We start from the raw sequence: 21,735 nt of genomic DNA, 5'->3' as shown, positions 1-21,735 counted from the left end.
TTGCCAGTACAAAAATACACGATCTTAGTATATTATATTATTGTTCTTGTCATGCATTATATTATAATGCATATCAATATTATCCAATGATATTTTAAATTTTAATAATATATTTTAGAAGTATAAATTAACTATCTATTTTATGATTGAGACAATAATTTAATTAATATTTTTTAATAAATAAAGTTTTTAAGATATGTTTTTTCCTCTTATTTTTATCAAGATTATATTAATCAAATCATTGTGTTAGTCGTAAAGACTAAGAGAATCATTAATTTATAATTTATAATTTATAATTCATAATAATATTATCAATTGTTGTTAGAGTTTTGAGTTAAATACTAATCTAAATCCAAACTAAAGGTGTATGAATGACAAATTAGGTCGTGCAATTGATGTATATATTTGATCATAAAATTACACCAGATTATTTTTAGATTCAATTTGATTTTTAACCTCCATAAAATTTTGTGTCAAAAGTAAGTCCATACAAAACAAAATTGAGTTTGTACCAAATAGTTACAAAATTATGCAAACAAGATTTTACATTATGTGTAATTATCTTAAAAAATGATTTCATGCATGAATAGAATCACTTCATTCCACTCGTGTGAAAAACACAAAACACATCAAAAGATATACATATAAATGTTTCTTGCATCATTACATAATTTATAAAAGAACACATATTAAACAACAACTTAGGCATAATATTACTGAAAAACAATATATTTGTCTATCTAATGGTAATTTTTGAAAACATATGATCTCTCTAACTAAAAGATGAAACAAGTGACCTTGGGTAAACCAAGCTGAGCCATGTTTCCATCCACATTTTTGTGTAAAGGTAATACCTGACTAATTATTTATAAATTAGGATGAGTTAACGAGACATATCGAGATTTATCAAATTAATAACATACTGTAATAATCTATCTACAACCAAATTATGGTAATTAGAGGAAAAAGAATAAATAGAAAAAATAAAAATTTAAGAGAGACATGTAAGATGTGTATCCGAGATTTATACACCTTTAATCCCAAAACAAGTCAACTTAAGTAAGAAAAAGAAAAGAAAAAATACATGTATAGTACGTGATATGTTTTTTCTTCTTGTCGTGGTTGTTCATGTTCAAAACGCATGTTATTCACCCGCAAAGCGACAAAAAAGGCCATCAATGGGAAGTACCACTACAATCCATTCTATACACATATATTTCATCATCATGTGATGTGGATGACAACTCTAGCAAGAAAATAAAGGCTATATATTATACACAGCATGGAAAATCTTAAATAAAACAAAGTATTAAAAAAGTTACACCATCGTTACTTAATATGTTCACTATATACTTTTCAATTTAGGTTCCCAGATATAGTTATATCTTTTGCTTACATTTATGTAACTTGAGTTTATTTTCGAAATTTCTCAATTCAGATACTATACATAAATTTTATTGAAGATTTTCACCGACAATATTAGTAATTTTCACTAATCTTATACTACGTTTTTTTTTACTATACTATATGTTATGTCTACTCTTATCTTGTTTTTCTCGTAAAAAATATATTCACAATATAATTAAATGTAAATTTTTTGAAAATCTAATATAGTTTTTATTACTAGTCTACTATTAGTAGATAAAATAATTTCCTAATAGTAGATAAAATAATTTCCTCTGCTTCTAAATTCCAAACAATTTGATTGAGATTGATACACATATATTTAAAGTTATTTATTGAAATTTTTCTTCAAATAAAAAGCTTGATTGGGAAGACCAACATTTATTTAGTCTTATTAAACCGACATTTATTGAATAAGGCTGTGTTAAGAAATGTTCAATTTTTTGTCCTCTTGCTACAGTTAAGTGTGATCCTCTTCATACAATTCATCCAACTCAAGAATAGCTATAGACATTTTGAAGTTTCTTTAACAACGTGTGTTCATAATGTTTTTCACCAACCATTCGAGGTTTAAGCATAGTTGTTGAACCTTTCGAAGCTGCCCTCTTAATAGTACAAATTTTTGTTACATATAACATTTCATCTAATTATCGAGTATCAGTCCTTATAATTTCAAATAAAATTTTTATCTTTTGGATTATTGAACTAATATTTCCGTAAGTATAAAGAATATATATTTATTGATGAAAATAATTACCCATTAAAAAAAGAAAGCGTAAGAAATTGACGGGCAGATATGTTTGAATTAGAAAAGAAAAAAGAAAAAAGAAAAAAAAAGTAAGAATGATTGAAAGAGTTTGTCAGATCATAGATACGTCCAATCCCATCTCATCGAAGTGATAGGTTTCTTTGAACAGCAAGAGGCGTGAAGTACTAAAAAGCTTTTGATGGGGCTGCTTTGCTTTGCATTGCATTGCATTGCTTTTTCTTTTCTTTTCTTTTCTTTTCTTTTCTTTTCCTTAGATGAGGATCAGAAGCAATAGCAATAGCAATAGCAATAGGTTGATCAGTACTCACACAACACTACTTACTATACTTGATTCATTTCACTCTTAAATTCTGACTATTCCTTTCTTCTTTCTATGAGTCATAATATTCCCTTTCTCTTACCTTATTGGCTTTTCTTTGGTTTTGTTAAGGTAGTTATATCTTTTGCTTACATTTATGTAACTTGAGTTTATTTTCGAAATTTCTCAATTCAGATACTATACATAAATTTTATTGAAGATTTTCACCGACAATATTAGTAATTTTCACTAATCTTATACTACGTTTTTTTTTACTATACTATATGTTATGTCTACTCTTATCTTGTTTTTCTCGTAAAAAATATATTCACAATATAATTAAATGTAAATTTTTTGAAAATCTAATATAGTTTTTATTACTAGTCTACTATTAGTAGATAAAATAATTTCCTAATAGTAGATAAAATAATTTCCTCTGCTTCTAAATTCCAAACAATTTGATTGAGATTGATACACATATATTTAAAGTTATTTATTGAAATTTTTCTTCAAATAAAAAGCTTGATTGGGAAGACCAACATTTATTTAGTCTTATTAAACCGACATTTATTGAATAAGGCTGTGTTAAGAAATGTTCAATTTTTTGTCCTCTTGCTACAGTTAAGTGTGATCCTCTTCATACAATTCATCCAACTCAAGAATAGCTATAGACATTTTGAAGTTTCTTTAACAACGTGTGTTCATAATGTTTTTCACCAACCATTCGAGGTTTAAGCATAGTTGTTGAACCTTTCGAAGCTGCCCTCTTAATAGTACAAATTTTTGTTACATATAACATTTCATCTAATTATCGAGTATCAGTCCTTATAATTTCAAATAAAATTTTTATCTTTTGGATTATTGAACTAATATTTCCGTAAGTATAAAGAATATATATTTATTGATGAAAATAATTACCCATTAAAAAAAGAAAGCGTAAGAAATTGACGGGCAGATATGTTTGAATTAGAAAAGAAAAAAGAAAAAAGAAAAAAAAAGTAAGAATGATTGAAAGAGTTTGTCAGATCATAGATACGTCCAATCCCATCTCATCGAAGTGATAGGTTTCTTTGAACAGCAAGAGGCGTGAAGTACTAAAAAGCTTTTGATGGGGCTGCTTTGCTTTGCATTGCATTGCATTGCTTTTTCTTTTCTTTTCTTTTCTTTTCCTTAGATGAGGATCAGAAGCAATAGCAATAGCAATAGCAATAGGTTGATCAGTACTCACACAACACTACTTACTATACTTGATTCATTTCACTCTTAAATTCTGACTATTCCTTTCTTCTTTCTATGAGTCATAATATTCCCTTTCTCTTACCTTATTGGCTTTTCTTTGGTTTTGTTAAGGGAACCAAATCTCAGTCAGAAAAGCCCCCCCCCCTTCCCCCCCCCCTCCCCTCAAGTCTTGTTTCTGTCAATCCCTCCATTTACTATCATTTGTCTCTCTTTCTTTCATTTTTTGGATAATCTTCCATTCCTCATCTTTGGAAATCTTTGTCCTCCCTCAAGAAATCTCCTTTTTTAGATAAAGTGTAACTCTTCTTTTTTAGTATTTTTTTCTTTCCCAACCAATCCCCTACACCCTTTTTCACCAAGTCAACACACCCCTTTTTTCTAATTAAATATAATCATCTACAATGTATGTGGTGCTTCTTGGTGGTGCCTTGGAAAATAGTATTTTAATTTATAAAATATTTTTTTTTAATGTTATACTCTCAAAAAACTGTTAGAAAAAATATTGCTTAATTCTACGGATAAGTAAGAGTATATGAAACACAATGAATATATATCAATGAAATTCAAACTCACAATTACGAATTCAAGATCAATCATTGTATTAATAGATCAATTGTTGTAGTTATTCCCTTCCTAATGAATTATAAATAAAATTAGATTCATTTGTTGAAATAATCATAAACAAAAATAAAGAATTTTTCTCGTACTTAATTATACTATGTAAAATTCTCTGCATTTAATATGACTTTTTCATTTTCAAAGACTCAATCTATTATTGATAAAAAATACTAACATAATTTAACTGATAAATATTAATATTATTAATTGTAATACTAATTCTTAAATTTATATAAAAGTATCTATTATTATTAAGTCAATCTACAATTTATCATTATTAGCGAGATATTAATTATATATTATATAAATATTAAATAAATATACATATTTTTATTCAAAAAGAAAATTTTGAAATAATCGTAACATTTTCTATCATAATTAAACTATGTCTTTAATTGAATTCATAATTTTTCAATGATGTACTAATTTAGACAATAGATTAAACTTTTATTGATATTGTGTAGATTAAAAGTGTCAATATGAACTAAAAATATTTAGTTGTGTTTGTAAAATTTATGTGTTGAAGTATAGTCACGGTTGGGACTAACTAGCAGTTCTGGCTAAATTAAAAAGCAACACAGACTCAGGTATTTTACCATAATTAGCTGATGCAATTAATTGGGCATGCTTTGCTTTGCGGCATCAAACGATGTATGTACTATGTACATGGGGCTCTATACCAAAAGAAAAAAGCATTTACCGAGGTAAAGTGAAATAAAATTTTGAAATATACTAGTATGTTTCTTGTATTTGTTCATATACTATTTAATACATTACTAAAAATTAAAATTTAATAACTCAATTTTATATTATCAAAAATTAATAAAATAAATATTTAATTATAGTTTTAGTTCTTCTATTTGAATTGATTAATAAAATCGGTTTTTCTATTTTAAAAGTCGACATCTTTTATCTCTATTTGATTTTTTAACTAAAAAATAATGACGTGAAATGTTTTAAATAACGTGATATATGAAATTGAAATAAAATACGGGAAAATTTTAAATTTCAACTTTAATTTTTTTTAATGACACATAAATAATTAATTATATATTATAGAATTGTATGTCACAGCATTTAAAATATATTACATTATTATTTATTTAATTTAAAAATTTAAATAAAATAAAATAATTAATTTTTAAAATAAAAAGATTAATTTTATAAATTAATATAAATATAAAGAGTAAAATTGTAACTAAATATAAAATAAACAATCATAAGAGACGAGACGAACAAAAACCTAAAAAGCTTGAAGTGCAAGTAGAAAGGATGAAGTCCGATAAAAGCTTATACTAGAGTTTACTAGACATGAAGGAGTACTACGTAGGAACCATTGAGCTGACAAAAAGTAAAAAAGTAGTTGTACAGTGTTTCTCCACAAACCCACTCTACCTTGATCGCGCCAAATAAACCTATGTTATTAATACTGTGCCTTAACACCACCTGCATGGAGATTGGAGGACTCCTTTTGGTAGGACTGGTTTAAGCAATACATTCATTCAGCACTAATAGAAATATCAGACTTCTCAAAAATAAAAATTGAAATACTAGTGGTGTTATTTAGATACAAAATGTGACACTATATATAGACATTTTGTAATACATGAGTGTGCGAGTAAATGGAAGAGGGAGCAAAATATCTTAGAGAGAAATAAATATAAAATATAGAACTGTATTTTTTTCGTCTGATTTTTGTATTTTATTTGTTATTTTTATAAAAAAATTATTTATTATTTTATAATAACAACATAATATTAATTATTATTTTTCATTAATATATTTTTATTTATTACATTTCAACATATTTTTCACCAATTACAATTAATAAATATATTTAAGTAAATGAAACTATCATTGAAATTAATACAATTAATGATTTAATTAAAAATTGTACATACAAAAATATCTAAAATAAAATAGAAAGAGTATTCAAATATAATGTTGATTGTTCAAAATTTGTGTTCAAATATATTTTCTCTAAAAATATTTATTAACGAGTTAGGTATTACTGTATACAACTCTCCTAAAAGTTACTACATATAATCTTTGATACTTTAAAATTTTTATTGTTGTCTCAAAATTTACATTTTAAGAAACCAATATAATATATATATATATATATATATATATATATATATATATGTGTGTGTGTAATTTAATTGGCAAAAATAATGAAAAGAGAAGATGCATACTCAAACCAGCCCATAAAAATAGTATGTGTATTCTGTAACATGAGAAAGGACATCTCTTCATATAAAACATTAATTCCCACTTCATATGTATGGTGGCAAAATACTTGGCCAATTTTTATAAAAAGATTAATGAAAAGAATATAATATGGAATTAGAAAGACATAAACATTCTACAAGGACATGTTGTATATCTTCCTTTGAACGTGTAGAGAGTTTTTACAAGGTGAAAAAATATGAAAAGTTTCTTATTGGGGGAGTATTTCAGATTAGGTGTAATATATTAGTGGGAATTGAGAACAAATTACAAATAAATAAAGGTAAATAATCTATTTTTAAAAAATTGATTATTTCTTAGTTTGTGTGTCGCCTTAACATATAAAATTGTTAAAAATAAATGTGATTTTTAATATAATTTTAATTATTTTTCAGTTGCACCGTTCAATTATTATTATATATATTAATTCTAACACATTAATTCTATTTTGTATTTATAATAATAAAAAATACATCAATAATTAAAAAAACAATTTAAATAAATGACTATTTTTTTGTTTTAGTTATGATCATTTATTAATGTACTCAAAATAAACAAAAGTAGCATTTATTGTAACACATAGAGTAGTTGGATAGCCTATTTATAAATTTCCCACAAGCTCGGTATATAGAGCATCAAATGTACTCATATATTACTATTTTTTTTATCAATCACAAAATAAATTCTAAAAAGTTTTTTCTAAACTCTCAAACTTATTTTTTCTATTAAATAAATATTTATAGATTTAAAAGTAGTTGCACTTTTAATTTATCTATTTGTTTATCAATTCATGGATTTGGTTATCTATTTTAAAAATCGACAGTTTTGGTCACTGCATCGTATTTTTTAACTAAAAAACAACAATTTGATATATTTTAAATGACACTAGATGCAATCTCATGATATAGAACCATCTAAATTTTGATGTAGCTAAATATCACTAGAAGAGGGGTTGAATAAAGATTTTGTTGTTTAAAAATAATTTTTTTGTGGTTTAAAAACTATCTTCTCAGAGAAGATCCAAACTCGATGATTGTTATTTAAACCTTCAAATTAGAGCTGAGCAAAAGGAAGAAAAAAATGTAAAGAATGACACACACAACTTTTATACGGGTTCACCTAATGAAGGCTACGTCCAGTCCTCACACACTTGTGAGAGTTCACTAATGTTCAAACTGATCAACCTCTCACATAGGATGATTACACTTTGTGTATTCTTTAGCTTCACCAAGCTTACAATCAAGTTTCAACTATTTTCAAGTGTAACTTATTTGGAAATTATAAACTGATATGAATATGATTGTTTCTCTTTTCTTAAATACTTCCTAAAAGGATATTTCAAAGATCTAATGTAAGATTTATAGAAAGTATGAAGAGAGGATGAATATTGCTCTTGATAGCTTTGAGATGCTTGATCTTTTTATGCAATTGTGTTGTGTGTTTGATGATAAATAGCTTGATGCCTTTTATAGAGGTCTTATGATGATCTTTCCAAGTGGCAAGCTTTTTATGACCGTTGAAGACTTGATAAAAAAGGTCCAAGGTCTTGCATCATATTTACAGAACTGTCATCCAGCTGTCTTTGGACAGACTCAGTCCATCCTCGAGCAAGAGGATCAACTCCTTGGAACTTGATCTTGAGTTGTCCTTTTATTTTCTCATTCTTCAAGATATGTAAGGCTATATCTTTGACTTTGTGGGCTACAACCTTTTGTGAAGCTTGAATGGCTAATTCATTTTCACCTTTTGAGAGTGATGTTGACAAGAGAGAAAGCCAACCTCAAGCACATGGGTCAAGGCTCTTTCCTTTAAGACATGTGAAGACTTCTATTTTTGACTTGTTTGTTGTTGCCTTCCTGTAGCTTAACTTCATATAACTTTTTCAATCATACAAGAATGATATATAGGTCTGCTAATAGCCTTTGCACATGATAGGATGAGTTGCTTTCAACATTTGGGATTGATGTGGACTTTATAGAACCGTCCTCCAACCTAGTACTGTCATCCTCTTACATAGTACTGGTTACCCTCGTACCTATTCTTTTGCCTTCTGACTTCTTTATTTCAAATGCTTTATTTATTCATTCTTTAATATTGTTTTCCCTTTCTTTAATGAATAAAAAAAAAAACATTTGTTATGGTGAGGATGAGTAATACGCAGATTTGAATCTTCATGCTCTTACGAGAACATCCTCTTGAGTTCCAATCCTCCATATTTGAATCATATTTTTCTTCTTTATGTCTTAATGATTAATAACCTGTTTTCTTATATGAACTCACTCAAAAACACAGATTAGTCATTAACCATAATCATAATCCTTTAAGTATGAGTGATAATTATTTTATATATCATATTGTATGTTACGTTATTCAAAACATGTCACGTCGTCATTTTTAGTTAAAAAATCATAAGTATGGCAAAAATTATCAACTTTTAAAATAAGAGAACCAATTTTGTAAATCAGTAAAAATAAGAGAACTAAAACTGCAATTAAACCTATAATTTATAATAAATATTTTGAGAAATGCTAACAAGGCACTTGTTATACATTTTAAAATGAAAATAAAATTTGGGATGGCTTTATTCAATATCTTGATATTTTAAAAAGTGATTTTTTTACATAATTTTGTTTTTCTTTTATTTTTTTTGATTTCTTAACAAGTGTCTAGTATGATCCAATATTTTTTTTTTTATTTTTTTATTTTTTTATTTTTTTATTTTTATCTATTCAATGTGAAATTTATAACTTTGCTATCACTTGAAGAGTTGATGGTCACGACTGCTTTCACTCTATCAACACTAACTTTATGGTATATGTTTTTTTTTTCAATTTTTTTTCTGTTGAAAGTTTATATCATAAATACCATGTATGTAAAGTTTTACACATATCTAAAATCATTTGATATATTATTGAAATACATCAAAATTAAAGTCTTAGCATTTTTATTGAACACCGTTAATCATCATGAGTTTCAATAACATATAAAATTATTTAAGATTTGTATAAAACTTTGCATACATGAATTATGTGATATAAACTTTCGATCCAACGGAAAAAAAATGTTAAATTAAGTGAAATAAGGATAATCGACAAAGATTGAGAGATACAAACTTTTAAAATTCTTGAGAAAAGTTCAACATGAGAGATTAATATATCCGACATACCTTCGCCCATAGATTTTTGTTCTTTTAAATTTGAACATAAATATTAAAAAATATTAAATTTAGATTAATTTAGTTTTATTTATATTTTATTTATTAAGTAGAAACAAAATCATTTAATGGATATTTTTGAATATTTAAGATTATAAAAGAAAATACATTATTAGTGATATCTTTATTTTCTAAAAAAATCAAAATTTTAAGAAAAAAGTAAAATGGTTAAAGGAACAAAGATCAGAGACGAAGAGAGCATTAACTCTTACTTATTGAATGTAATTTTATGCATAAAATTTCAACATTTTAATTTTAGTTCTATAAAGTAAAATACAGCTTTTATTATCTAAAAAATTATTATGTATGTAATTTTAATTCCTACTTGAATATTAATATATATTTTTGAACAATCTTTTTACAAACATATTTGCAATATTATAAAAAATGATTCCAAAAAAATGAGTTCAATATTCGATCGTTGGATTCGTATTTTCGATAATTTTAACTTCAGATTTATATATTTAAAAATATTATATTTAATCTATTCAAAGTTTAAAAATTTAAAAAATTTGTGAATAAACCTTTTATAATATTTTAAATATATTTATAAAAATAATTGAAAAAATTTAACGTCAAAGAACCAGTAAACGTATTTCATCTTAGCAGGAATAAAACAACTTGTTGAATAATTTAATAGAGACTAAAATGCAACCTTCTAACGCAAGAGTGAGCACTAAAACATAAAGTGATTGTTCATTCATCCATAATATCCACGGCCTAAACACCATGTAACTCAAGAGAATGGGGCATAAGCATAGCAAATTCCAAGTTACCTTTTTCAATTTAGTTGAGTTTCTATGTTTTCTTCTGATTTTCATTTTTTTTTCCAAGTCAACCCACCTAACCATCAATAAATTTTGGTGGTTGTGCATCTACCTCTCATGTTTGTTCATTTTCTTTGACTTTTTTATCATATCCTAACACCTAGTAGTATATTAAAGGTGGGAGGCAAACCCGAGAGGCGAATGAGCAGCCACCATAAATTTTGGATATTTTTCTCGTATTTTGTTATCAACGGGCCCAACACCGATCTGTCAACCCAAGGCGAGTTAAATTAGGAATGTGAGTTGAAGATCTCATTCTACCCGCCTTGTGCATGGTACAACAACACATTTCACTTATGCACCATATAACTAGCCTAGAAAAATAAACAGTAAAGAAAACCTCTGCGTAACCAGTTGAGCCTCTTGAAAAGTTTGAATATGAAACTCATTCTCATGAAAGTGGGTGGTTTGTGCAATCCTTCAAACATAAAAATAAGCACAGTGTTGCCCAACCTCCAAAATCTGCTTGAATTAGCATCTGATGAGCATTAGTCATCAGCATTCCACCATAGACAAATGAAGCAACATAATCCATAACTTCCAACAATTGTGAAAAAATGTGTTTCAAATCTTTCAAAATCATTAAAATAAAGCTACCATCGTTGACAAGCAATTGAACAAAGCTACCATCGTTGTAGAAAATAATAGAAGGTATTATATGAAGGGCAGAAACAGTACGATGAGATGATGGTATCATAAGTAGTTTGTAGCTTATCAAAGCTTTAATTGATACAGAATAAATTACATTGGTATTCTTCAATGTAACTCCACCAACTCTTTCGACTTAAATGGTTAAATAAAGAAAAATGCTAGAAATTTCATCATCAAGACAATTTAAAAGACTATACGGTCAATTTAGCTGGAACAGGATAAGCTTTCATGATAACAATCTTGAATTGTAAAAATGATTAATATCGGAAAATAAAAAACTACTTCCTTCCTCGGCTAAGCCTTTGCATTTGATAATTGATACTCCCCCAAGACTTTCTGTTCTTTTTACTCTGAAAAGACAAAGTTGAAGAGTTTTAATGCACTGCTTAGCTTTCATGTTATGTAATAAGATAACTAAAAATGGGAACATTAGAAGTTGAAGCGCGACAAAAGATGTCAGCCTTCAATAAACTAAGATCTATATTACCTGAGATTCTATACATGTATTTAACAGTTCTTTCTGCTTAGCCAATGCATCAACGTCGCTCTGGTTTGTAGCCATACAGGTGAGAAACATTATCATTTCCTTCATGCAAGGTTTATGCAGTGAACTAAATCTCTTGGAGTTGATAAAAAGCCCACCAGCTTTCCGCCCCATTATACTACAACATGACATCCAAGCAGAAAAATGATTTTTTTTTATTTGCATGTAAATTAACATGTAATAAAACCCATTATTGAAATATTTAATGTCATTTTTTAAGTAAAAGAGAAGTTATTAATTATTATGTCAAGAAAAAGTGACATACAGTCAACAACATTAACAAAACTATGCACATGGAATGGCCAAAAAAAATTCACCCAACTGAAGAGACAAAGAAAGGAGTGAAATTTCAGGATGCTAACAAACTATAGCACTTTGAATCTATTCCCTTCCTTGTCTAGAGTTGGAAATCAGAGTATTATGCACAAGGCATTTGGGAGCAAATTTCAAATATCTCCTGTAGCAATACCTTTCCAAAAGACCACCGCTAAATTATAAACTCAAGAAGTAGCTTTTATAATAATACTGTGTAGCAAAATTATGAACTGAACCTATTCATGCGTAGCCTAAGTTTGATTCCACGTTTGGGGCAGCCAAAATTGATTGTGTAAAATTGATTTTGACATGTTTGGTTGCTCTCAAGTAGAATTGATTTTGCATCCAGAATTGATTCAAACTTGAAGCTATGATTTGTGGCTTGAGTCTAAACTTGGTTTTTAGACTGAAATTTATTGTTCAACTCGTTTTTTTTTTTTTTGGATTCCCATACTGGAGGTAATCCTATACAAGGTGCGTCGGACGCTAAATGTGGATACCTATCCAATGGGGATTCGATCCCAGGTTCACCACGTTGTGGGATTCTAGCTTCTTTCGCTAGACCTAACCCACCTCACCCCTTTGGTTGTTCAATTCACTTTTATGTAAATGTATCCAAACATAAATCATTTTACACTCAACTCATTTTTAAGTAAAATCAATTTTACAAAATCAATTCATTCAAAAATAATTTTCCTTTCATCTACCATAACCAAATTCCACACTCAATATCTGCTCTAACTATTGTAGGGATCTAATATTCTTCGAAAAAACAACTTTGCCCAATAATGCATAACAATTAAAGGTATAGGCGTGTTTCTTTTTAAGATTCAAATATAAATCTATTAATAAACTATTCATGTTGTCAACCGCCCCGCTCCAGCACGCAATCCCGGTGCCTTTTGCGATGGCGGCTATCAAGATGGAACATTATCCTCATTTTTCTGGCCGTCGACGACCAATTCAGCCGGCGTTATGCGGCCAGATTTTGCTCTTTACGGCAAGTTAAGGTAAAGTGCGATTCAAACTTGGTTCTAATAGAAAGGAAAAAACTGAGTTTTATATTTAGGGTTTTAATCGTTAAATTGTGTTTATTTTTAACACAAAGCATGCAAGAGCTGAACTTGGAAGAGAAACAGGTGAAAGTAGATAGAGAAGGAGTAGAAGATATTACCTCGGATAGAAGTGAAGGATTCGGTAGGTGGCGCCGGTGAGTTCGAGACAGTAACCTGAACGGAGAAGACTCCGGCGATCGGTAAGAAGTGAAGTGGATGCAAATTGGAATAGGGAAAGGTACAAACGACAAACACGATGAATCGGAAAGAAAATGGATGGGCCTGGGCTATTTGGAAGTTTTAGGTTTCACTTTAAAGTCAGGTCCATGAATTCATTTTTGGCCCATCTACTTACATCGTCTAAATTATTTCTCATACCCTCCCTCCCTATTTAATTTAATTTTTACCTATTTCTTTTATTTCAAAATACGTACTATATTTTTTTACTTCACAATACAAAATCTATATTTAAGGAAGGGAAATGCTGAAGGATAAAAAAAGTGAAAGTAAAGAGAAAATACATGTTCAAAACTAGTTTATTTTTGTTTTTATATTATTTGTTAAATAGAGATACTCTTTAATCAACTTTTTATCATTTTTGTATTTTTTAGAATTTCGTTTAGTACAATTCTGTAAAAAATTGTTGTTTGATATGAATAAGTATATCACAAAGTTTCACAAAAATAATATTAGCAGTAGAATTTTATTAAATCACTTTTTAAATCATCCTCGTATTATTTCTCTTTTTCATTATTGGTTAGTTTTTATACTAATTTAATAAAATTTACCTTATGGAAGAACACTTTTTATGGAAACAAAAATAGAGTTTATAAAATTTAAAAAATTGAGTTTTTTTTCTATTTTCAAAGTAATTTAGATTAAAAAAAATTATTTGATTTTTTATACTTATAATACTATATTGGTAAATCATATTAATAATAAGTAATATATACTCTAATTGATTATACCTTCTTAATTTTTTAAATAAACACGAATATAAAGTGTAAAGAGAATTCTAATAAATGAAAAGTAAAAAGTAATAAATTTAAAAAAATTGAACTAATATATAGATAAGTGTAAAGAGATTTTACGTATCAATATTTATATTTACTTTAATCGTAATTATCTTATATTTAGAAAATTTTAACATAGTGGACAACAATTAAACTGTATTTAAGAAATAATTATATTAAGTTTGAAAAATGATGAGGTGGAGAGAAAAAGAAGAGCAGAAGAAAGAAGGAAGGAGGGAAAAGAAGTGAAGAGAAAGAGCGATGCCAGTGGCGAGGCGAGAAACGTGTGATGGAAGAGTAATTGCTCACGTAGACATGGATTGCTTTTACGTTCAAGGTTCCATACTCTCTCTTAGTTGCATTCCTCTTATTCACTCATAGCTAGGGTTCCACAATCACCTGTTACCAATTATAGCACTGAAAATTTATATTTCCCCAATTTAATTTTTCAGTGGAACAGAGGAAGCAACCAAGTTTAAGAGGCTTGCCTACTGCAGTTGTACAGTACAACTCCTACAAAGGCGGAGGCTTGATTGCTGTTAGCTATGAAGCTCGAAAATCTGGAGTCAAACGGTATTCTCTTCTTTACTTTCACAATAATTGAAGCGTTGTTTAAATTTATGTACTCTAAAATAATTGAGTACACTAGTTTCTATGATAAAATGTGGTTTACCGACTAATATGGATAAACTAGTTAGTAGAGTAATTACATGTGCTTTATTCATATTTTAAGATGACAAATAATATGATACAAACAAATATTTCAAATGTGACACTTAATATGAAACAGAAGGAGTAGCATACATGAATATAAGAACGTGTTTGTTTTCAGTTCAATGCGTGGTGATGAAGCTAAGGAAGCATGCCCCCAAATTCAGTTGGTTCAGGTCCCCGTAGCACGTGGTAAAGCCAACCTAAACACATATAGAAATGCAGGTTCAGAGGTACTATTTCATTTAGCATGAGGAGCATAACACACTATTTTAGTAATTCATTATCTTTAACGTAGTTGTTCGTTGATGTTATGTTATGTTATGGCTGTGTTTTAAATTTTAAAGGTTGTTTCAATTCTTTCACGGAAGGGTCGATGTGAGAGAGCTTCAATTGATGAGGTGTATCTTGACCTCACTGATGCTGCTCAAACTATGTTAATGGAAACTCCTCCGGAAAGCGTGGAACACGTTCAGGAGGAAGTTCTCAAATCACATGTTTTGGGGCTTCAAATTGAGGTCAGAGGTTATGCTTAAAGTTCTTGCATTTTTTGGGATTGTTAATTTTAGTATTGAAGTATATACAGTAATTTGCTTGTATGTTTTGAACGTTGTCTTTGTCTATTTTTGCTAAAATTAAAAAGTAAAAGTTTGATTTAGTGGGTGGGTCTTTTACTTTATGCCAAAAAATCTGAAAACCAGATGAATGAAAGTACTGAAGAATGAACGTTTCATGGTTCACAAGTTCAACCAATGTTGAATCTGAATTTTATTGTCTGGTATACCAACTACAAAATAAATTATAACATTCATACCATATATGCTAAAATATAGCCATCTTAAAAAAACCGTAATAAATAAATGTTATACATTTATGAAGCATAATAAATTAGATTAATTATGATTTCAATTTAAATTGTTAGAGTCCACCTTTGAGTCTTTTTAGCTCACTGGATGGGGCATAATGATATAGAATGAGGACTTGCCAGTTTACCAGTCAAACTGCTCAGTCCAGTTCTCAGGCTATACTCTTTATGAATTATGATAATGTTGTGATACACTTCATTATCTTATCTTACTTTACCTTACTGCACCTTCAATTTCTCTTGTCAAATAAAAACATTTGGCCATGACCATTATATATGTGGTAGTATTTAAATTGTTTTTTATTCAGGACGAAGATGATGCTAAAGAAGAAGTTAGGAAGTGGCTTTGTAAGAGTGATGCTAGCTACCAAGATAAGCTATTAGCGTGTGGGGCCTTCATTGTTGCTGACCTCAGGATGCAAGTTTTGAAAGAGACGGAATTCACATGCTCTGCCGGTGTTGCTCATAATAAGGTAAGAAGCACCCTTGGCGAGTTTATTATTATGTCCCATATTTCTTACAACTTTCTTCCTTAGGACATGTCCTTGATGTTTGTAAAATTGTAATGGCCATTAACATATGCCCGATTTCTTCAGATGTTGGCTAAACTTGCTAGTGCTATGAACAAACCTGCACAACAAACAGTTGTGCCGCAGTCATCTGTTGAAGGGTTGCTCGAGTATTTTCCGATAAAGAAAATGTAATGTACTAATAATATTATTGAAAGGATGTTGTCATGTATTTCACAAAGATTTAAACTTTATGCTCTATGACCATAAGTTTACATTGTTTTGAATATGAATCACATGGTTGTACTTTTTGCAATTGTTTTAACTGTTTTAAAATTCCTAAGATCACAATCATCTAGATCATAAAGCATGATATTGAAGAAAACTTGGCATTCAGGAAACAGCTTGGGGGAAAGCTGGGGACTTCCTTACAAAGTGACCTTGGCGTCAACACCGTTGGTGATCTACTTCAGTTTTCAGAGGATAAGCTACAACAGCGTTATGGGATCAATACTGGGTGATTATCTGTCTTTTAACATTGCACACTACCGGAATGTAGTTTGGCTGTCTTTACTGATTTCATTTTCGTGATATTATGTTTTAGTAGCAACTTTTGAATCACTCTATAATCTTATTGCAATCCTTACCTTAACCAGGATGACTAGATCTGTTTTTACCAACTTTGTAAATATGCATATATGTGCATTGGCGGTTTCTTAGGATGAAAATTTTATAGTGACCTTTTGGTTTAGTTACTTATGACTGTCTATTTGATTGTCTGCATAGAAATCTTTTGGTATGATGTATCTGATTTAGCTTTTACAGCATTGCAGTACTTGGTTGTGGAATATTGCGCGAGGAATCAGTGGGGAAGAAGTTGAGGGGCGACTTCTTCCCAAGAGCCATGGTTCTGGAAAGACATTTCCTGGGCCTCAAGCTTTGAAGACAATTGGTTCTGTACGTATTTTCATCTGAGATGATGAAAACTTCTGCACTATATTTTGGATGCTGCTTTCAGCAGCGCTTATCACCGATGAAAGCATGCCTTATTTCTTAATGCTCGAGTTGTATATTTATTTTTCCTATAAATACTTTTGTATTTTATGTTTGAGTTTTGTTTACTAGCATTCAGAGATCTTGGTTCATTATTTATTTGAGTTTTTTTTTGTTAGTTTTACAAGCATTTTCGTATCATCACATCTTTTTTTTTGTCATTACTTTTTTCCCTTCAGGTTCAGCATTGGCTTAATGAACTGTGTGAAGAGCTGAGTGAACGCCTTGACTCTGACATGGATCAAAACAAACGGATTGCACACACATTGACTTTGCATGCTAGAGCTTATAAGGTGACTCAGATAAATTTGTCCATCTTCACTATCTTTGATGAGGTTCTCTTTTGTCCTCTATCAGTGATTTTATTCTACATCTATTTTAATTTCAGTATTTTTCTTGCAGACAGGGGATTCAGATTCACATAAAAAGTTCCCTTCTAAATCTTGTCCTTTAAGATATGGGACTACAAAGATCCAAGAGGATGCCCTAACTCTATTTCTAGCCGGATTACGTGATTTTTTGAGCTTTTACAATTTTAAGACTCACGGCAATGAAAATAACAACTGGGGAATAACAGCACTTTCTGTTTCTGCGAGTAAGATCGTCCCCATACCATCTGTAAGTTTGAACTGCTTGGATTACTAACTTGGTTGTGGTTTAAGTTTATCTTGCGGCTCTTGATATAGGATTACCTTAAAAAAGAAAAGATATCACTAGATTTGAAATAAGCAATTATTGATTATAGAATGTCGTATACTGTTATTATAAATAATACTTGTATTCAGTATTTCTTAGCTATGTGTTCAATATTTGGTTTATACTTAACAACATTAGCCACTTCTTCAAAAAAAATAAAAAATAAAATAACATTAGCCTTGAAATTTTATTATTCCTTTATTTGGGTGGTTGTTACTTGTTAAGAAGTCATAGCCTTTAGGGTCACATAATGATATTTAACCTATTGAACTTCATTTGTATCTAGGGGACACATTCGATTGCTAAATACTTCAGTGAGCGATTTCCATCTGGCTCTTCATCAAATCAATCAGTAGATGATGTCATTGACGAAGTTGCACCATCATCACCTTCAGGTTTTGCATCTTCTCATTAGTTGCATTAATTATTAAATCATTCATTCTCTTACGTTCCACTTTAATTTGATAGATGTTATATACTGAAGCAGGTAGTGACAATTGTTTGGGAGTGATTCCTAGTGAATTACAACTTGAATATCCGGAAGAAGACACAGGAGTTAACCATTCAAAAGCTTGTCTAGATCATCAGGTATATTACGTAAAAATCTATAATGTTTTTGTTGCATGTATAGAAAAATGTTTTTTACAATCATGATGATGTAAAATATTAGATGACTCCAAGGTGGATATATTTTGAAAGGTTTTAATGGCTAATATTGGGATCTGGTACAAATATTAAACAAGTTACCATCCTACTATGAATATATATAAGTAGTTTATTGACAGTATCAGAAGATTTGAAAGCTTAAGTTTCTCACGAAAGAACCTTTGCTAATTGGTATTTATCACAATTAAATACCAATTTTCTTTTACAGGATCTGTTGTGCAATTTATCCGAGAAAGTAGATGGCTTGACTGAAGAATCTTCCCATGTGGCTCTTCCAGGTAGTGTGTCATGCTAGTTTTAACTCATTGCCATTTCTCTCTTGTTTTCTTCTGAGGTTATGATTGCTGTTGCCTTTTTAATTCAGGAAATGAAGACAGGATGACACGGAATGAGCCATATAGAGATTTACTTTCAAAAGAACCCAGGCTTGCTTTCAATGCCTCCAGTTTGAAAGCAGTTGAGAAGAAAAAGGCAGCAGGAAAGAAGCCTCACGTATGCATTACCTCACTATTTTAACTTTTGTTTATTTAGTTTTCCGTCCTGAGTGTAAAAACCTTCAAATTGGTTGCAATCCTGCAAAGCAAGGATCTAGGATGGATAGTGGGCTGCTCTGAATACTGGTTCTTGACCAAAGTTATTTATCTTCTTTGCTCCAATCCTAGTTCTGAGCGGACTAACCATCTGACTTGGTTAAGCTGGATACTAATGATTTTACCAGTCCAATCACAATTATTTCAAGAACTTATCAAAACCTGGAAAACTGCTCTCTACTCTCTAGATCCATTGTCAGCCTGACACTCTTCCTGGAGGTCAAATGGTTTAATTTGTTAACAGCCAATTCCAAAATTAACATTGTTCTAACTGAATATTTTTCGGAAAAAAAAAATAATGTGACCCTCTGGCCAGCTGCTCACATTTTGCACAGATAGATGTTAAATGCTTAAATGCAGTCTGCTCTGGGCGCCTGAGTGAAAGGCATGCTGTATAAAGTGTTTGTCATTCATGGGTTTTATATGCTGTTGTGCATGGATTCTGTGTTGCCTCTCAACATGGTTACATGGACTTTGAAAACATGCTATTGTGCTATATGGTTGAACTTTTCATGAATATGGTGTGGAGTGTCTCACAGTATACATGGTTCCCAAGTCTTCACACATGTGTGTGCGGCGGACATATCTATGTGTGTGTGTGTACAGTTGCAGTTTAAGTATGGTTAAACTGTCAGATCTTGACTCAGTCTCTTGAAAACTTGATAACTGACTAGGTTTTCAGAGAACCTGGAATTTTGTGCATGTTCTAATTCATAGTATTACTACTTTAGAAGCCTTATTGATGAAAAGAATGGCTGTGTCATATCAACCATTCAACTTGGAGGTCTCCCTTTAATCAAAACAGTATTAAACCGTGGTAGCTTTTGTTGATATGAGAGTGTCAGCCACAAATCCAATGATTTTACATGATAAGTTTTTTATTTTTTATTTTTTTTATTTTTATGTGACAGGGGAATAGTTCAATTATAAAATTCTTCAATAATTACCATAATTCCCAGTCTTCATTTGAGCAGAAGAATGTTACAAATGCCCAAGGTGTTAAAATACCATTGTTGCATGGTAATTATCTAATGCTTTCCTTTAGTTTATTTCTGAGATGCCTTTTCTGTTTCTTATTCCTAAATCCTAATGTCACCAATACTGCAGGATCTCAGTCTGCCAGTGGCAGTAATTTAACAAGTAATCAAGTTGAGATGGCATCTGAGATTCATCAACTTGAGGAGATTGATGCAAATAACAGTGGATGTAGCATAGATACTATGCCTCAAGGAAGCCAAGCTTGGAGTTATAACATTGATGAGATTGACCCCTCTATCATTGATGAATTACCACCAGAAATTCAGGAAGAGCTTCGAACATGGCTTAGGCCTCGTAAGCGGCCTAATGTGGTTAAACGAGGTTCTAGTATTACTCAGTATTTCCGGCCTGACAAAGGTAGATGAAATGATTATCAACTTTGCTCTACTGTAAATATTGAGGTTTAAGAAATATGTAGCTCTAGTAAAAAAAAAAAAAAAAAAAGAAATATGCAGCTGATTTGTGATTGGCAACTTGGTTTTATGGAATCAGTGCAAGGAACCTTGTTATTTTTTTTCCCGTGAATTAACCTTGTTATACTATGCACCTTTGTAATCGTATGTAAATGTAAGTATGTGTATGCCTATCATTCTTTCCCATAGAATTCAACATAGATTTGCTATTTTTTTCTTTTTAGGTTGCTCTGGATGACTTGTTATCCTCCTTTTTTCGTACTTCTGTTGTACTGTAGTACCTTTTATTGAAATCTCCTTATAAAAAGTGATAATAACAAGTTTTAGATGACTATAAATGATAACTTGTTTGTTTAAGCTCGTAAATTATCTCTTAAATTATGTTTGAAGGGAAATTAGAAGGAGAAATGTGGAAAACCAATAGGAGTAAAATCAATTTTAGCTTCAACTCTAAATAAAAAAGTGCAAATAAATTTAACTATACTTTTTGTAAAAAAGTTGTTTGTTTAAAATGACTTTTTTAAACTCAAACAATCGGATTTTCAACATGCAGTAGAAAAAGGACTTATGTTGGTGTCTTAAATAACTTCCATTTTTTTTTAGAGTCTAGTAATAAAAATCACACTATTGTGTATGAAAAAAAAAAAAAAATCTTGAATTTGAATATATTTTCAACTATATTAAATAGGCAAAATTAATTTTAAAAAATTATTGTTATATTATAATACTAAACAAGTAGATTGTTTTTTATTCCATTCGTTTTGAAATAATTGTTGCATTTGAAAGAAAAAATTGTCGGCTTTGATTTCCAATGCAATTTTAACTCCTAATTTATTATCTCTTAACTTTATATTTATTAATTGAAATCACTCAATGGTTTATAATTTGTTTGATAAAATTGTTCTTCTCACTATTTTATTTATCATATTTTTTTAATTTACGTGAAATTGTTAAATGCGACAATTATTTCGAGAAACCGAAATATTGATTTAGAATCTTATTATATGGTGTCGGGCAA

General features: G+C 29.6%; 2 protein-coding genes across 9 annotated transcripts; one reads left to right on the top strand and one right to left on the bottom strand.

The window, feature by feature from the left end:
- Positions 1 to 11,286: 11,286 nt before the first annotated feature.
- LOC101504085 (uncharacterized) lies at positions 11,287 to 13,443 on the bottom strand. Its single transcript, XM_004504583.4, has 3 exons — positions 13,283 to 13,443; positions 11,737 to 11,911; positions 11,287 to 11,599 (listed from the first exon to the last, which is right to left on the bottom strand). Exons 2-3 carry the CDS (start codon positions 11,905 to 11,907, stop codon positions 11,528 to 11,530), a joined length of 243 nt encoding a protein of 80 aa, XP_004504640.1. The 5' UTR covers positions 11,908 to 11,911; positions 13,283 to 13,443; the 3' UTR covers positions 11,287 to 11,527.
- Positions 13,444 to 14,311: 868 nt separating this feature from the next.
- LOC101504390 (DNA polymerase eta) lies at positions 14,312 to 20,917 on the top strand. Of its 8 annotated transcripts, none has more exons than XM_027335623.2 (16): positions 14,316 to 14,513; positions 14,629 to 14,749; positions 14,967 to 15,120; positions 15,259 to 15,405; positions 16,061 to 16,225; positions 16,349 to 16,452; positions 16,659 to 16,778; positions 17,095 to 17,218; positions 17,494 to 17,607; positions 17,717 to 17,932; positions 18,297 to 18,405; positions 18,495 to 18,598; positions 18,885 to 18,954; positions 19,041 to 19,168; positions 20,178 to 20,286; positions 20,374 to 20,917. In XM_027335623.2, exons 1-16 carry the CDS (start codon positions 14,438 to 14,440, stop codon positions 20,667 to 20,669), a joined length of 2,157 nt encoding a protein of 718 aa, XP_027191424.1. In that variant the 5' UTR covers positions 14,316 to 14,437; the 3' UTR covers positions 20,670 to 20,917. The 8 variants fall into 8 exon arrangements, with proteins under 8 accessions (XP_027191425.1, XP_027191424.1, XP_027191422.1 ...); XM_027335621.2 differs by having other exon boundaries at positions 14,318 to 14,513; positions 15,235 to 15,405; XM_027335622.2 differs by having other exon boundaries at positions 14,322 to 14,513; positions 15,235 to 15,405; positions 18,498 to 18,598.
- Positions 20,918 to 21,735: the final 818 nt, after the last annotated feature.

This window comes from Cicer arietinum, chromosome 6 (genome assembly GCF_000331145.2).
Source record: "Cicer arietinum cultivar CDC Frontier isolate Library 1 chromosome 6, Cicar.CDCFrontier_v2.0, whole genome shotgun sequence".
NCBI lineage: Eukaryota > Viridiplantae > Streptophyta > Magnoliopsida > Fabales > Fabaceae > Cicer > Cicer arietinum.
Note: the sequence above shows the minus strand (reverse complement) of the source record. Positions and strands in the feature narration are given on the sequence as shown.

Bases quoted from the DNA above. Each gene is read 5' to 3' on its own strand.
- LOC101504390 (XM_027335621.2), top strand. From the start codon at position 14,438: ATGCCAGTGGCGAGGCGAGAAACGTGTGATGGAAGAGTAATTGCTCAC. The intron at 17,608-17,716 runs GTGACTCAGATA...TTTTTCTTGCAG, and splicing joins TGCATGCTAGAGCTTATAAG to ACAGGGGATTCAGATTCACA. The intron at 19,169-20,177 runs GTATGCATTACC...TTTATGTGACAG, and splicing joins CAGCAGGAAAGAAGCCTCAC to GGGAATAGTTCAATTATAAA.
- LOC101504085 (XM_004504583.4), bottom strand. From the start codon at position 11,907: ATGGGGCGGAAAGCTGGTGGGCTTTTTATCAACTCCAAGAGATTTAGT. The intron at 11,600-11,736 runs GTAATATAGATC...TTGTCTTTTCAG, and splicing joins ATACATGTATAGAATCTCAG to AGTAAAAAGAACAGAAAGTC.